The sequence below is a fragment of the Schistocerca gregaria genome, chromosome 9 (assembly GCF_023897955.1).
Source record: "Schistocerca gregaria isolate iqSchGreg1 chromosome 9, iqSchGreg1.2, whole genome shotgun sequence".
Classification (NCBI taxonomy): Eukaryota; Metazoa; Arthropoda; class Insecta; order Orthoptera; family Acrididae; genus Schistocerca; species Schistocerca gregaria.
This window is the reverse complement of record NC_064928.1, coordinates 28,451,895-28,470,362: the sequence shown is the minus strand read 5'-3', so window position 1 is coordinate 28,470,362 and position 18,468 is coordinate 28,451,895. Positions and strand designations below refer to the sequence as shown.

General features: G+C 43.5%; 1 protein-coding gene across 5 annotated transcripts in view; it reads left to right on the top strand.

The window, feature by feature from the left end:
* LOC126291558 (cytochrome P450 4C1-like) overlaps window positions 1-18,468 on the top strand; it is a 136,190-nt gene that overhangs the window by 77,188 nt on the left and 40,534 nt on the right. For all 5 annotated transcript variants that reach the window (XM_049985074.1, XM_049985071.1, XM_049985070.1 and 2 more), the window contains one exon: window positions 2,697-2,933. In XM_049985074.1, the coding sequence (XP_049841031.1) occupies window positions 2,697-2,933 (237 nt within the window). The remainder of the gene's footprint in view (window positions 1-2,696; window positions 2,934-18,468) is intronic.

Here is an 18,468-nt window from a genome sequence, read left to right as displayed (position 1 = left end):
GATTCTAGGATGATTCCACTTTGACTGCTAGAAGGTCCAGATCTGTATTTTAGCAATATTTGAAGACCTAACAAATGTGTTTTTCAGGAAATTCTTAATGATCAAACAATACCAGATCAGAGCAATGGTATGGTAGAAATACTTTTTGACTTGGTTTCAAGATCCACATTTTTATTAAACTTCTTGTAAATTCACATATACTTCTTCTTAATTGTCACATCATCAAGAAAACAGTTTTCTATCAATCTTCATATATTTAATTTCCACTTTAACCAAACACAAGCCCTGACTGTTCTTTTACAAAGCGAAATAACAATTTAACTTCTGCCAAAGTGAAACAAAGACTGTTCTGTGCGGATTCGCGGCACAACGGTTACAAGTAAGTCAAAGAGTATGACAGACTCATAGAAATGAATACACACAAGAACCATATCACTGTAATATATCGATGCATCGGAGTACCTATACATTAATGAAACTAAATGTTAATATTGTCACAAAAATGTCTGTTACTTCGCAGAAAAGTAGTACGATATTACTGGTATCGAGAACTGGGGTTGGAGTGTCGTAATGGTCACGTAAATAGAGATCCATTACAAACTGATGTATGGGGCTCCAAGATTGCCCCTCTAAAATGGGTTGAATTTCCTGTAGAGAATTGCATTTACTCCCAATGGCGAAAAGAGCAACATATGGGTACCACAGGTTCCTAATAGATGAATGTGAAATAGGCAGACATCTGTCCAGACCATCACAAAGAAATTCCAAACTGCATCACGATCCACTGCAAGTACTTGGACAGTAAGGCGGGAGGCGAGAAAACTTGGATTTCACGATGGAGCAAACGACGCCTCGCCTGCTGTAAGGAGCGCAAACATTGGACGGTTGAACGGTGGAAAACGGCAAGGTGTGACCGAGCGGTTCTAGGCGGTTCAGTCTCTACCTTACAGAACTTGTTCCCTTCTTACTTATCTTACATGTCGCAATTTTCGTTTTTTTTCTTTTTTTAGTCTTGCACCCCTTGTTTTTTTGCGTGACACTGTGACAGCACAAGCCTACGTTGATGTTTTAAGCACCTTCTTGCTTCCCACTCTTGAAGCTGTTGAAGAGCAATTCGGGGATGGCGACTGCATCTTTCAACAGGATCGAGCACCTGTTCATAATGCACGGCCTGTGGCAGAGTGGTTAGACGACCGTAATATCCCCGTAATGGACTGGCCTGCACAGAGTCCTGACCTGAATCCTATAGAACGGCTTTGGGATGTTTTGGAACACCGACTTCGTGCGAGGTCTGGCCGATCTATATCGATACCTCTCCTCAGTGCAAGTCTTCGCGAAGAAAGGGCTGCCATTCCCCAATAAACCTTCCAGCACCTTATTGAAGCCCGTCTCCAGTAGCTGAGTGGTCAGCGCGACAGAATGTCGATCTTTAAGGGTCCAGGTTCGATTCCCGGTTGGGTCGGAGATTTTCTCCGCTCAGGGAGTGGGTGTTGTGTTGTCCTAATCATCATCATTTCATCCCCGTCCACACTCAAGTCGAAAGACTTGGACCCGGCGAATGGTGTACCCGATGGGAAGCCCTAGTCACACGACATTTGCGTTTACCTGATTGAAGGTGTGCCTGCGAGAGTGGATGCTGTCATTGCTGCGTTTGCAGAAGAGCCAACACCGTGTTAGGAATGGAGGCCGAAATGCACGCGTTTTAAATGGTTCAAATGGCTCTGGGACTTAACATCCATGGTCATCAGTCCGCTAGAACGTACAACTACTTAAACCTAACTAACCTAAGGACATCACACAACACCCAGTCATCAAGAGGCAGAGAAAATAACTGACCGCGCCGGGACTCGAACCCAGGAACCCGGAAGCGAGAAATGCTACCGCACGACCACGAGCTGCGGACGCACGCGTTTTAGCTCAAGCAGGCTGGCGTGAGGAGGGAAGGACTATACTGACGTGAGGTCTATAACATGACAAAGAAATAGAAGTCAGAGAGCGGACTTCATTAGTTTGATACTTAACTTTAATCCATTAATGATGAACGTCGTTCTTGACGGTACATGATTCACAATATTATCTGTTCAGAATACATTTCTGGAAGATAGTACTTATAGTAACTGAATATGGAGCCTTGCTAGGTCGTAGCAAATGACGTAGCTGAAGGCTATGCTAAACTGTCTGCAAATGAGAGCGTATGTAGACAGTGAACCATCGCTAGCCAAGTCGGCTGTACAACTGTGGCGAGTGCTAGGGAGTCTCTCTAGACTAGACCTGCCGTGTGGCGGCGCTCGGTCTGCAATGACTGCTAGTGGCGACACGCGGGTCCGACGTATACTAACGGACCGCGGCCGATTTGAAGGCAAGTGTGGTGTCTGGCGGTGACACCAGTCATCAAGGCTAAGGGAGGGCCAACACCATATTGAATTTCAGCATTACCGATGGAGGGCGCGACCAAGTTGTAAGTCATTTTCAGCCAGGTGTTCAGATACTTTTGATCAAGTGTACCTTCTGATAGAAGATTTTTGTTGTATTTTATAGCCTTTGAAAATGACCGACTGTTTCTGGAAATAATAAAAATGTGGTCAGTACACGAGAACAGTTATTAAACAAGACCGCAGTGTCTCGAACTGCTAAACCGGCGCTGCCCCAGCTTTGCAGCGGCTCTGTACAGCCAGCGCTGGCCCGGCGTGTTGCAGCTGCTGGGCAACTTCCTGGAGGCGTTCCACGAGGGCGGCCTCTTCCTGAGCGCGCGGCTGGCCGCCGACAGCAGGGGCGGCGCCGCCCCCGCCGACGTGCACGCCGCCGCGCTGTTCGCGGCGCTGCGCAGCTTCTGCACCACCGGCACGGGCGTCGACCCCGACCTGCTCATCCCGGACGACCTGTCCGAGCGAGAGGTCTCCGCCATCGTGGCCGACGGCATGACCCTCCTGCAGGTAGGCACCAGCGTTCCGGCAGTGGCACCGTCCACTACTGCGTCTGCTTCTACGCCGCTTAGCCCGCATTACAACTTCTATCGTATGCCGAAATTCTGAGAGGAAGGAAATATAATTGAAGTTATACATGGTGAGTCACCTAACGTTACCGCTGGATATATTTCGTAAACCACATCAAATACTGACGAACCGATTCCACAGACCGAACGTCAGGAGAGGGGCTAGTGTAATTGATAATACAAACCATAAAAAAGGCGCGTTAGTATATTTTTAACACAAACCTACGTTTTTTTTTAATGGAACACCGTTAGTTTTGTTAGCACATCTGAAGATATACATAAATACGTAATCAGTGCCGTTTCTTGCATTGTAAAATGTTAATTACATCCGGAGATATTGTAACCTAATATTGAAACCACCGACGTTCAGTTGTGTGTTCTAACAAACACGGGCCACGGTCGACGAGCAGCATACTGCATCACCACCGCTTTCACCCGTTTCATATGTCGCTACATCAGCAATCACATGGTGATGACTTTAATCATCGAGTGCAATTCTGTCAATGGGCATTAACAGAGAATGCGTCGCAGTTCTACCTATTTACCCATGAAGCGGGTTTCACAAACCACGGGGCAGTGAATCTACGGAACATGCATTACTGGTCCGTGGACAATCCTCGCTGGCTCAGACAGGTAGAGCGACAGCGATCGTGTAAATGTATGGTGCGGAATCATTCGCGACCACCTCATTGGTCCTCACTTCATTGCAGGGGCCCAAACAACTGCAACATACGTCGCGTTTCTACAGAATGATCTGCCAACGTTGCTCGAAAATATCCCACTGGAAACGCGTCGACGTATGTGGTATCAGCATGATGGTGCACCTGCACATTTCGCAATTAACACTAGGCTGACAGGATGTTCGACGGGCGTTTTATAACACGTGGAAGACGCATAAATAGGCCAGCTCGTTCTCCTGATCTTACGCCTCAGGCCTTCTTTCTGTGGGGTGCGTTAAAGGAGAATGTGTACTGTGATGTGCCTACAATCACAGAGGATATGAAACAACGTATTGTGGCAGCCGTGGTATAGGGGTAGCGTCTAAATTTTGATAAATAATCAGCATTGGCGGCCGAAGACTTCCGGCATAAGAAGTCAGCCTCATTCTGCCAACGGCCTTGTCAAAGAGGGCGGCGGAGCGGATAGAGGTTCAGGGCACTCTCTTGTCCTAGGGGTGGGAAATTGCCCCTAAAGGCGGAAGAATCAGCAATGATCAACGGCATGAGGATGCAGAAGGGAATGGAAACCACTGCATTAAAGGCACGTAACTTGTATCCACAGGACATGTGGCCTGTAGTTGAAGAAGTGTCATGATGATTTCTCCATTGGCAAAAGATTCCGGAATAGTCCCACATTCGGATCTCCGGGAGGGGACTGCCAAGGGGGAGGTTACAATGAGAAAAAGATTGAATAATCAACGTAAGGATAATGTTCTACGAGTCGGGGCGTGGAATGTCAGAAGCTTGAACGTGATAGGGAAACTAGAAAATCTGAAAAGGGAAATGCAAAGGCTCAATCTAGATATATTAGGGGTCAGTGAAGTGAAGTGGAAGGAAGACAAGGATTTCTGGTCAGATGAGTATCGGGTAATATCAACAGCAGCAGAAAATGGTATAACAGATGTAGGATTCGTTATGAATAGGAAGGTAGGGCAGAGGGTGTGTTACTGTGAACAGTTCAGTGACCGGGTTGTTCTCACCAGAATCTACAGCAGACCAACACCTTCAACGATAGTTCAGGTATACATGGCGATGTCGCAAGCTGAAGATGAACAGATAGAGAAAGTGCATGAGGATATTGAAAGGGTAATGCAGTATGTAAAGGGGGACGAAAATCTAATAGTCATGGGCGACTGGAATGCAGTTGTAGGGGAAGGAGTAGAAGAAAAGGTTACAGGAGAATATGGGCTTGGGACAAGGAATGAAAGAGGAGAAAGACTAATTGAGTTCTATAACAAGTTTCAGCTAGTAATAGCCAATACCCTGTTCAAGAATCACAAGAGGAGGAGGTATACTTGGAAAAGGCCGGGAGATACGGGAAGATTTCAGTTACATTACATCATGGTCAGACAGAGATTCCGAAATCAGATACTGGATTGTAAGGCGTACCCAGGAGCAGATATAGACTCAGATCACAATATAGTAGTTACGAAGAGTAGGCTGAAGTACAAGACATTAGTCAGGAAGAATCAATACGCTAAGAAGTGGGATACGGAAGTTCTAAGGAATGACGAGATACGTTTGAAGTTCTGTAACGCTATAGATACAGCAATAAGGAATAGCGCAATAGGCAACACAGTTGAAGAGGAATGGACGTCTCTAAAAAGGGCCATCACAGAAGTTGGGAAGGAAAACATAGGTACAAAGAAGGTAGCTGCGAAGAAACCATGGGTAACAGAAGAAATACTTCAGTTGATTGATGAAAGGAGGAAGTAAAAACATTTTCCGCGTAAATCAGGAATACAGAAATACAAGTCGCTGAGGAATGAAATAAATAGTAAGTGCAGGGAAGCTAAGACGAAATGGCTGCATGAAAAATGTGAGGACATCGAAAAAGATATGATTGTCGGAAGGACAGACTCAGCATACAGGAAAGCCAAAACAACCTTTGGTGACATTAAAAGCAACGGTGGTAACATTAAGAGTGCAACGGGAATTCCACTGTTAAATGCAGAGGAGAGAGCAGATAGGTGGAAAGAATACATTGAAAGCCTCTATGAGGGTGAAGATTTGTCTGATGTGATAAAAGAAGAAACAGGAGTCGATTTATAAGAGATAGGGGATCCAGTATTAGAATCGGAATTTAAAAGAGCTTTGGAGGACTTACGGTCAAATAAGACAGAAGGGATAGATAACATGCCATCATAATTTCTAAAATCATTAGGGGAAGTGGCAACAAAACGACTAATCACGTTGGTGTGTAGAATATATGAGTCTGACGACATACCATCTGACTTTCGGAAAAGCATCATCCACACAATTCCGAAGACGGCAATATCTGACAAGTGCGAGAATTATCGCACAATCAGCTTAACAGCTCATGCATCGAAGCCGCTTACAAGAATAATATACAAAAGAATGGAAAAGAAAATTGAGAATGCGCTAGGTGACGATCAGTTTGGCTTTAGGAAAAGTAAAGGCACGAGTCAATTCTGACGATACGGCTAATAATGGAATCAAGGCTAAAGAAAAATCAAGACACGTTCATAGGATTTGTCGACCTGGAAAAAGCGTTCGACAATATAAAATGGTGCAAGCTGTTCGAGATACTGCAAAAAGTAGGGGTGAGGTATAGGGAGAGACGGGTCATATACAATATGTACAACAACCAAGAGGGAATAATAAGAGTGGACGATCAAGAACGAAGTGCTCGTATTAAGAAGGGTGTAAGACAAGGCTGTAGCCTTTCGCCCCTACTCTTCAAACTGTACATCGAGGAAGCAATGATGGAAATAAAAGAAAGGTTCAGGAGTGGAATTAAAATACAAGGTGAAATGATATCAATAATACGATTCACTGATGACATTGCTATCCTGAGTGAAAGTGAAGAAGAATTAAATGATCTGCTGAACGGAATGAACAGTCTAATGAGTACACAGTATGGTTTGAGAGTAAATCGGAGAAAGACGAAGGTAATGAGAAGTAGTATAAATGAGAACAGCGAGAAACTTAACATCAGGATTGATGGTCACGAAGTCAATGAAGTTAAAGAATTCTGCTACCTAGGCAGTAAAATAACCAATGACGGACGGAGCAAGAGGGAAATCAAAAGCAGACTCGCTACGGCAAAAAAGGCATTTCTGGCTAAGAGTACTAATATCAAATACCGGCCTTAATTTGATGAAGAAATTTCTGAGTATGTACGTCTGGAGTACAGCATTGTATGGTAGTGAAACATGGACTGGGGGAAACCGGAACAGAAGAGAATCTAAGCATTTGGGATGTGGTGCTATAGACGAATGTTGAAAAATTAGGTGGACTGATAAGGTAAGGAATGAGGAGGTTCTACGCAGAATCGGAGAGGAAAGGAATATGTGAAAAACACTGATAAGGAGAAGGGACAGGATGATAGGACATCTGCTAAGACATGAGTGAATGACTTCCATGGTACTAGAGGGAGCTGTAGAGGGCAAAAACTGTAGAGGAAGACAGAGATTGGAATACGTCAAGCAAATAATTGAGGACGTAGGTTGCAAGTGCTACTCTGAGATGAAGAGTTTAGCACAGGAAAGGAATTCGTGTCGGGCCGCATCAAACCAGTCAGTAGACTGACGACCAAAAAAAAGCAAAAAAAAAAAAACGAAATATATCCAGCGGTAATGTTAGGTGACTCACCTTGTATATCTTATGACTGAATCTGCCCCGGGACATTTAAGCTGAAAAAAAATCAATTAAGATGTGTGCCACAGCCAAGACTCGAAACGGGTTGACAGAAGCGTCCGATCCCACGCGTCGGCTTTGACCCGTGACGGAAGGGTGTTGTGTGTGACGTCATGATGGCGCGGAGTTTGGTTTGTGACAGTGGCGTGTTTGTACATGTCGTCGTGTTGTGGTTTGTTGTGCTCTCTGGTGGTATGTTCAGAGTTTTCGTTTGTGTTCTGTAATGGACTCAGTTTGCTTTTGCTCATTATCCAGAGTTGTTCGAGTGTCGTCTGTGTTTGTAGCGGAATTCGTTTCAGTGAGTTAACGATTTTGGGTCAGGGTTAATTTAGTGTTGTTCGCTGTACATCGTGTGGTAATTTTAGTAAAATTAATCGGTTGTTGTTTTCGTTCAGGAATGGATATGACGGATAAAATTAACAGTGCGCTGGTCAAGGGAAGTGTTCGATCCCTTTGTGTGGCTATGTATGTTTATATTGGTATGACGAGATGTTTTTGAGCTATATAGGCCAAGGGAAGTGTTTGATCCTAATTTATGGGATCCGGAGCTGCTGTTGAGCTATATAGGTCAAGGGAACTGTTCGATTCCAGATCATATTGTGTTTAGTGGTATTTGGGGAGTTTTGTGATGTCGGTTTTTTACGTCGTTTTGTGTGGTTTTGTATGGGAGTGGGTGTCTAAGTTTGTACGTATTTAATTTGTCCCGACCCAAAAAAAAAACTGTTTCCCGCGCTTGTCCCGTTAGTGTCATTAGGCTTCCTGTGGAACGTGTGTGTGTATTTGTTTTTCGGTATATTTTCGTCTTCATAATGTGTACGTAACGACTTTATATGTGCCATATTGGAATCGTGGTTTATGGTCGTTTCCGCCATATTTGTGACGTCATGGATCAAAGCAGACGGGCCGGATCGGACGCTTCCGTATTCCCCTCGAAACTAGATCTTCTTGTTTACAAGGCAGAAACGCTCACCATTACGGCACCACCTCTGTTCGGAGAACAGTGCTGCGTGAACTACCTAAATGGAGAACTTCCCCAAGACAAACCTCAATTCACATCCTCAGCCTATTTCCCCCTACATTGTCACTATCACCAGGCCTGTCCAGCATTGGAATAACACCCCAGTGTTGTCTTGGGGGGGGGGGGGGGTATTCGACGTATGTAGTTCGTGGGAAAGTTTCTGACGCGAAGAGGTAACAACGGTATTAAAATTCGGAAAGAATGTGAAATGTTTTGGTATGCCAATACTTATTATCGACGGTGCTCGGAACTTTGGCCGTTCGATTACGTAATAAAATGAAATAACCAGTTTCGCCAACAGTGCACCATCTTGAGGCCCTAGTTGACGCTGAGGGGTGAACTCCATATAATCCCGTAAGTGGCCAACATCTACGAACTGGCCTCCGCAGAGTGCTGCAACAGCGATGTTGTGTCTGCAGCCTTCAACAGACACAACATCGCTGTTACAGCAGCCAGTTCGTAGATGTTGCTCATTGATGACATCCTGTATACAGTCGGGGTTCACCTCCTCAGCGACAGCTAAGGCTTTAAGGTAATGTACTGAGTCCCCGAAAGTGGTTGCCACGTAATAAAGTAACATACGTGAATGTGGAACGGTCCCGGATAGCAAAGGCACGGGCACATAAGTCGCATGCGCTGGTTACCCAGCAAAGAAATATTTCTGTCAAAATTTAACCCATTTCATACGATTGCTTGTGTGGCTCTCTTCCGCAGCACCTATTAACATGTTATTATGGGGTACCTATCTTGATCTGACTGCAATCTAATTAAAAAGAATTACACCAGACGCGTTTCAAAAATGGCTCTGAGTACTATGGGACTTAACTTCCCAAGTCATCAATCCCCTTGACTTAGTACTTAAACATAACTAACCTAAGGACATCACACACCTCCATGCCCGAGGCAGGATTCGAACGTGCGACCGTAGCGGTCGCGTGGCTCCAGACTGAAGCTCCTAGAACCGCTCGGCCACACCGGCCAGCACCAAGCTTATCAAAAATGTCTTCAGGTTGCGTTAAGGGAAATGTAGCTACCAATGTCCGGGGATTTACTGATGACTTAAAGTCAGCACAAATACGGAGACGGTCGTTTGGTTTTGTTCATACACTGTATAGGCGAAGTCCATGGCAGAAACAGGTTCAATTACACCACTGTCTTGCAAATGCCTAAGTTCAGCAGCTACGGCGTCGCGCCGGAAAAGAGGCATGGAATTGTCTTTAACTACTACGTGCGCTGCAAAGTCTGTGGCACAACCAAGGCCATTAGAAAAGAGTTCTGCAAAATCACCGCACAGTGCGGCAACACTGTCTGCATGGTGACTAGCGTTGGTGCAAAGTACATTGTCCGGAATTGCGAGGCCAAAACGTTCAAATGTGTCCATGCCGAAAATGTTCGTAGCACCACCAGAGCTTAGCACATGGAAAGACACTGTACGGGTCGTTGCACCATACGTGGCTAGCAAACTACACAGGCGGAGCACTGGTATCTCCTGTCCAGTAAATGCAGTCAGTGTGGAATGCGAACGACGAAGCGGGCACTGAATGCGAGAGGAAGTGTTCGGCAAAGCTTGATCCACACGACGAGCTATCGAAGGACGTGAAGCAGAAGGCTTTGAATAAATGGCATTAACGTCCACAGGCTGATGTGAATCACGATCGTTGCGGTGACGCCCACGCGTCTCACGCGAACGGGAGACATGTTGTGAAGCAGAGTTTCTCTTACTACACACAGCTCGCACATGTCCTTTCTTATTACAAAAGTAACACTGTGCTAGACGGGATGGTCAGCTGTCCCGTGGGTGTGCACGAAAGCGGTTCGGACATGACTTCAGTTCCTTAGAGGGTGCCTGGTTTGAGCAATGTTTACGTGCGCGCCAGCGGCGCGGCGCGGCGTGGCTGGCTTGGAGGGCGTGTGTTGTGCCCTGCTAACAGTACACACACCCGGGGTCACGTCGAACGCGGAAGTAGCCATGTCTAATGTATCTCGTCTGTCTAGCAAGTCCACTTCTTCCTGCTAAGACAGGTTTCCAAATTTGAGCATTTGTTCGCGGATGCGGTAATCCGCCACATTCTGCGCAGCAGCGTCTCTAATCATTATGTCCGCATATGGGCGTCCACACGAGCAACTGAAGTCGCAGTCAGAAGTGAGTCCCTGAAGGTCCGCTAACCGAGATTTATTCGACTGAGTAGAGCCACGCCGGAGACGAAAGAATTTGTAACGTGCACATGCCACGTTTACACTGTCTCGCAAGTGGGAGTTCAAAGCATCAATCACTTCGTCGTAAGTTTTAGTTTCTGGGCGGGTGGTGGGAAACAATTTCACGAGCACACGGTACAACACAACACTCGCATTGGCAACGAAAAAAGGCAAGCCGCCATGTACCTGGTACGTAGTAAGCTGCGAAGTGTGCCTCGAGCTGAGCGATGTATTCTGGACAGCGTTCAACGTCAGGATTGAAGGCGACGGCGTCGGTACAGGCGGTGGCGTCGGAGGCGCCGAAGTACCTGCAGTCTGTAGTGTGATCAGTCCATTTATGGCAGCGAGCAGCTGCGTCATTTGCTAAGCCTGAAAACGTACAAGATCGGACAGCGAAGCCTGTTCCTGTGGCGAAGTCACGGTTTACACAAATGAAAGTCTTATAGCAAATGGTGGGAACACTCATACACCCACACCGTCACAGATGGAAACCACGCCGGCCGGTGTGGCCGAGCGGTTCTAGGCGCTTCAGTCTGGAACCGCGCGACCGCTACGGTCGCAGGTTCGAATCCTGCCTCGAGCATGGATGTGCGTGATGTCCTTAGGTTAGTTAGGTATAAGTAGTTCTAAGTTCTAGGGGACTGATGACCTCAGATGTTAAGTCCCATAGTGCTCAGAGCCAATTGAACCACTTTTGGAAAGTACAAAAAAGCTAAAGCATTAGCGAGCAAAAAAGGAAATAACAGGAAAGGCAAAAAAAATCCCTGATGGTCGCCATCTTTTGTATCCCGCCTGGGAGGGGGTGCGTGCGCAAGGAACGGGAAAAGGTACTAACCTCTCGGTACTGCAGATACAGTTAAGGCACCTTTACTAGCGAATAACATATGCAAACATATTACATAACTTGCAAGGTGGTGCGAAGTTAAGAAGCGAAGTGTCCTGTCTGGCCGCACCTGATGAAGTGGGCTGAAGCAGCCGCGGAGGTCGTAGACCTCGACAGCACCGGCTAGAGGGCGCTGTCGTCTGTCTCGTGGCAGTGCCAACCTAGCAGAGCGGAACTACGGTGTGGCATCGTAGCTATCGGTACCACACACGTTGCATGTTTTTCTTTCAGTGTTTGTTCTGTATCAGCTCTACTTTAGTTAACATGTGGTTCTAGCGCTGTTAGTAGCGGGTGCCATTTGGGAGAAAGCGTGCGGGTGCGGCTGTGTTTTGAGCTACGGTTTCTTCGGCTGTCCCTCGCGTCCTGGATGCCCGTTCCAAGTCCCTATCACGCCGTAGCGGAGAAGCGAGGCAACTGTCCCCCAATTGAAACAGCTTATCGCCGCCATTTGTAGGGATGAATCCTAGTACTGGGCTTGTGATTTGACGTATAAGAGACAGACGCAAAAAGACCAAATTGAAGCACAAATTAAACACATGTTTGTTTATAAAAGTACTGAGTATTCCAGTCTATTTTAACAGTATACTTAAATGAATTAAGTTTCCTAATTTCCGAAATACGTCTGCATAGAGACGCGAAATTTAAGAATGTAAGGCTCTTTCCTGACAAGGTGGAGAGAGTTTACATCGAGTTATTTGCATTTGATACTTACATGAAACTTTTAAAGTAGCAGACAGTACGATTATTATTTAATTCACGTAATTTTCCTGTCAGGTCCTCTTTGCTTTTTGCCGATTACTGTGTACATTTTGCACGCTTAGTTTACGACAGTCTACACTCTAATTTTGGTATGATTAATTGAAATAACCCATATCACAAATACCGTAGGAATTTCATTTGCAAATTAGTTTTTAACACTGATAGCACCTCTGAAATTGGTTGAGTTTGCAACATTTGATCAAATATTTGACCATTTACGAAGTATAATCACCACCTGACAACACATGTTAACTATCTAAACGCAGTTATTCGACCTGCCTCTGGTTCATACTTAATATATATTTGATTGCCCTGGTAACCTGGAAAAGGAACGTTCAAAATTATACACACTGACAGTATTTCCACACTATTTAACCTAGGCCCATATTGCACAATTTCCAGGACACTATTCATTTTTCAAATGAGTTGGAAATCCAAATACTGTCGGTATGGCATCGTCCTTCAGTTGACATCTATTTACACAATTTTCCATGTAACAATTCTCTTCAAAATGAAGAGAGCACAGCAAATAATTTGCTGTCGGTTGGAAGTTCTCTCTCCGAGTAGCAACTATCCATTTCCGATTTTGAAAATCATTTGTAAGAGGAAAAAAATGGTTCAAATGGCTCTGAGCACTATGGGATTCAACTGCTGTGCTCATCAGTCCCCTAGAACTTAGAACTACTTAAACCTAACTAACCTAAGGACATCACACACAACCATGCCCGAGGCAGGATTTGACTTGCGACCGTAGCAGCAGCGCGGCTCCGGACTGGAGCGCCTAGAACCGCACGGCCACCGCGGCCGGCCTAAGGGGAAACCTAAACAAAAACAAACGCTCATGATGTATAATTTCTCCATGAAAATACTATATACAAGTGATAGAAAGTAACAAACACCCAGAAATGACTGACGTGTCAAATGAAACATTGTTTCCGTCTTCGTCTTTGCTTCCGTTATACTGTTACAATTAAAAGAAGCACACGAACCAACCATGTTTACGCACTTCTGTCACGTTCAAAGTGGGGATGCGACACTAGCGCCAATCCGCGGTCTAGCTTTTATTTAGTAAGCCTACGGTCCCTTCTGGCGGTGGCCACTGTATGATGTGTACGCGAGCTGAGCCACGTGATAGCTGACAGCACGGCTGTGTGTTGGTATCCATAACGTGGTGCGGAGTCGGCACTTGTACGGTGAGGGACTTCTGAGGTGCAGAACTCGGCGTTCAACGGCATATATGCCTTGATTTTACTTACTTAGGCCGTGCCACATGTCCTGTCGTTTGCAGTCGGTTCATAGGTTCCATTAGCCTCTCAATGAGTGTTTATTTGGTGTTATGTTCATGGTTTTCCCACTTAGTCACCGTTTACCTAGTGCAGTACTGGTTGTATCAAAGAACCTACTCATGCTTCACCCGTTCGGGGTCTCACACGTTACTTAATAAATTTCTAAACATTCATAGTGGTGTCTGTTTGTTCTATATTGTGTCTCCCTACCACTTTCGCACAACGACGCTCTGAACGTGTTTTTTAGGGAATTAATTAGTTTGAACCTGGGACCTGTTGCTGGTAAGTAGACGCCAGACCACACATGACGTGTAGAATTCAGAAGAGTTCAGTGAGATTAGCGATGATATAACCAAATACTTAATGATCTCAGCGTCAGCTCCACTGCACTCCCTGTAAAAGAATCTTAATACTAGCTAAATTTAGTGGAAGGGGTTCAAGGCTTTCCTATTTTTAGTTAGCTGGTAAAATAACGTCGAAAAAGCAGTTAAGTTTACCATTGGAAATTTATTCTAATCACAAAACATCGTTTATAAATTGCACTGTTGATAAAAGGAAATGTTTTAATACAGGATGGTAAAAACCAACTGCGTTGAACAAAAATGTGAACGAATATTCCCTGAATGAGTTCCCAAGTTCTACAATCGGCCGAAAGATGACCTATGCCATATCACATCTATAATCTAGGTTTAAATTAAGTTTCACAAAAGAGAAAACTATCAAAATGGTCTACAGTGACCCTCAATTATCTTTAATTACTTATCTAACTTGTCGTAAATTACAGTGGCTGATGTGGCTTCTCAATAACTATATAACGTACCTGAGACACGAAAAAGTCTCACGCTAAAACTTGCGGGTGGTAGTGGCCCTTTTTGTGTTATCGTAAGATCTATACTGTTTTTCTGGAGGGCTCTAGCTTTTAACATGGGCTGGAGGGTGGTCCTTGACGTAACAGGGACGCGAAAAGTCTCACGCCTAAATGTGCGGGTGGTAGTCTTAGAGGAAGGCTGGCGACGTGGGTGTCCAGTCCGTCCCTTATCGTAGGGCCTTCTAGTTTAACACGGTTCTGCTCTCGGGTTCCGTCCTCGTTCCTCCCCTCGGAACTGCGTGTGCCTCACGGTGGGATGGTACGACATGCATTTAGGCATTCTTGTATTAGTCTGTGCTCACTCGTTACTCGTATTACTTTGGTTAATTTAATGTCACGATTTATTCCGAGCTATGTGACATACTACTGGATTTGCTTATCATGTCAGGGTTTTCGTGGAAGGTGTTGGATTTCTGACACCTTACATATTACCACCCTTCGAATTTAATTTTTGCACTGAATTTAGGCAATGATTGAATCGTTGTCTAAGTCAGTCAAAAATTATTCCGGTGTCTAAGTTTTGTTGCCTACTGTTCAGCCACGTTATTCTGTTCTATGCTAGTTGGTATTACTAATTTATATTTTTATATTCTTCCACATTATAATTAAAAATGACCCGAGAAAAATATTTTTATACAATTATTAATTTTTAATTATTTTCTTTCTTCATTTAAGTGTGAAGTTTGTTTTATTTAAGAAGTTTGTTTTCGAAAGTGAGGAGTCTTTCACATCGATTTTCTTAGAAATATTGTTTTTATAAATGTAGTAATTGAGTAAAATCTATTCCTAACATATTTTCTAAATATCATGTACAAGTTTCTAGGTACTCATTTCAAAATTGTTACACTAACAAATCAGAATTATTTCCTAGAATTGCTTTGACAAAGAAATATACATACACAAGTATTGAGATATTATCCTAACAAATGGTACAAATGTTAAAAAAAAGGGAAAACATCCAACAAGATAATTTTTGTTCTTTGTTTTTATAAGGAGAAAATAAGTAAAATATAGTTATTCTTTTATTTTTATGAAGAGAAAATAAGTGGCATATTGTCTCTTTATATACTGTCCATTTCAGAACTAATGACTTATTGTTATCCATAGTCTATTTTTTACTTAAATCCATAGTCAATGACTATTATTTTGTAGTTTATTAGCTGTCTGGTGTGCTTAACTTATTTAGTTTTTCACATATTTCTTTTGTACAATTCCTATATCACATAATTTGATTTCACACATTCACACAATACTATGAATGTTCAAGCATGAGGTTGGCGAATGTTTTTGCATGAACGTGATGGACTTGAGCGAGATGGATGTGGGCAAGTATTTGATGTACAGCTTCGTTCGTCGTTCCATGTTCGCTTTGCAAGTGTGTGTTGCTGTTGTGGAGGTCCCATAATGGAATGGAGCTGTGAGTGCAGAATCTCGTGGTTTACTGGCTTTGTATGCGTGAAAGTCATCGTTATGTGTCGCTGAATGCGGTCGTTTTTCGTTGTAATACTTCGCAGACCACTAGTTTACAATAGGTTAGGGATTTGGGAAGGTATGTCGTCTATTCTTCACCCATCTGCTTTCTTGGTCTCCATCTTGCGAATCTTCAACTTCTGTTCTTAATGCTTTTTTTCTACTTCTTACTTGCTTCTTGGTTCTTCTCTGGGCAGGATATGGAAATATTTATTGATAACTAGTCGCTTTGAAGTTCTCCTCTTAGTAACAGTTTGATAAATTGTTTGGGAGTGTCATTTTTACTTTGTGGAACTTTATTCAGTTTCGTGCATCAGCATGCTGTTTAATAGCAGTAATGTGACTTTTACGCATATTTTTTGCCAGTGGTGGCTTGCCCAAGTGGTCTTCTCGTCCGGCCGTTTTTTACTCACTCCGCAGTGTCAGGGGCGCCCTGGGGTTTACGAGCGGTGAAAATCCGGTGTATGCTTGTCTGTCTGTGCAATCAGCCCCTTCTGACGTTCAGCGCGTCTCTGCAGGGCTCTGTCACTGTCCATCCCAGCAGGATTCCACCTAGCGGACAAATTTATTACCCACTTTCGCTACAAGGGCCTTCTGTTGGTCTTGCTGTCCTCGTGTCTTGCTGATTACGCCCTTTTCTTTCTTGATACTTCTTGCGTTGCAACCTGTTGGTCGTTGCATCTCTTCCTTGCTGTAGTTTTTACAATGGTTCTTACAAAAAGTTTGCTTATAATCATCTAACATATGTCTAGTAGGTACATTGTTTTGCGCCTTCTTAAAAAGCTTTACAAATTTCGGCGCCCTTTCCATATTACAATTCTAAGATATTTGGAGTCTTAACGTCTACTCAAGAATCCTCAAATTCGTTTTTTATTTTTGTGTAGTGTCGTGGTGTATAGCATTTTGGTATTTCATGCTGTTAGACTATCTACACTTTATCCCTTCACCTTAATCAATGATACTATTGGTGTTATTATTTAAACTACTTTCTTTTTCCCACCTGCCTCTCTCTTCATTCTTCTTTCTCCTGACGATCTTATCTGCAACATAATCTTGAAATATTGTGCTGATTATTTACGAGTAATAAAATTAATCTTCAAACCTATACTGAAAGTGTTTAATACTGCCAGTCTTAGGTAAATGTACCTCTGCTTTATCTCGTAAAATACCCTCCAATTCTCTTTTACTGTGTTCCGAAATACCCTGAACTTCTTGCAATTTTTCGTCGATTTCTTTATGGACTTCTAACATGAGTTGAGGCGATTCCTTCTTTTGTGCATACCATTCTAATTCTTCATCCTCTTTATCTCATATCATTCTTAATTGTTTGTTTATAACTGGTATTTCTTCTAATTTTAGCTTTTGCTCAAAGAGAAGTGTGACATTCCCGAATGTTACGCTACCTTTCCCCATATCTATTATCGCTCGTCTCTCATTTAAAAATCTGCACCTATAATCAAATCTACGTTTAGTTTAGGTATAATCAGGAAGTTGGCTTCGATCTTTTGACCTTGGCACGAAAGAGTTAACCTTGTTTGTCTCGTAACTTCCGCAGCATTGTTTCTAATAGGACCACTTACTTACTTTAATCTTACGTGTTTTCAGAACTGGCAATTCCTCATTGGCATTACACTGCATGAATAAATTTTCTGAGATCGCAGTCAGTTCACTTCCGCTATCAATTACAATATTGACTGGGATATGCTTTACCACGGCCTTCACAATTGGTTGAATTTGAAAGCGTTGGTTCTGTTCTTCTTCTTGCATCAACGAATCCTCCACTGAATCATACATGAGTCTTTTTAGGAATTTCCCTTGTGAATTCAAACTTTCTGTAGGATAAGCTTCGACTGCTACTTCTCTCCCTTTTATTTCCTCTTCTCTATTTCTTCCTTCATTTACTCTTTCTTCAACATCCTCTACTTTTTCCTCATCCTCGTCTATCTTCTCCTTCTTCGTCGCTACTTTCACATAATCGCATCTAAATGCTCTAATTATCACTTCGTAACTTCCTTCATTATATAGGGTGGGTTGTGTGCCCACTCGTAACTTATTTTCAACTTATGTCGACTGCGCATTAACCTCATTGAATTTGCTTTCACTGGTTTCCATCTCAAACAGCTCTGCAATACTCATTACTTCGTCCTTTCCTCGTACATTCGTTGTGCATGCCTCTGATAATTCATCTTCCTCGTCAGTATCCTCCCAATTAATTTCGTCCGAACACGATATTCTTATTTTCTTGTCTTCGTTTTCCTCTGGTCCCTGTGGATTTGTTTCTTCCTTCTTCTCTTCTCGTGATAAGATTTTTACTTCTCTGTTCAAGGTGCTGCAATTGTCCTGGGTCGGTGCGTCATTCTCTTTGGCATGGGCACTTAGCTGTCAATTCGAACGTTTATCGGGTTTTGGTGGTCTTACCTCAACCTCTTCTATCTGTATTCGCTTTTCTTGTTCAGCTTGTTGATAGTGGTTTCTTGGTTGATAATTTGTCGGTCTTTTGATTCTCCAGTACCTGTTCCGGTTGTCGTTATTCCCTCTGTAATAGTTGTTGCCGTTCCTGGGTGAATTATAGTTATTGCCATATTCTCTTCTAAATCCATAACCCGTTCTTTGTTGA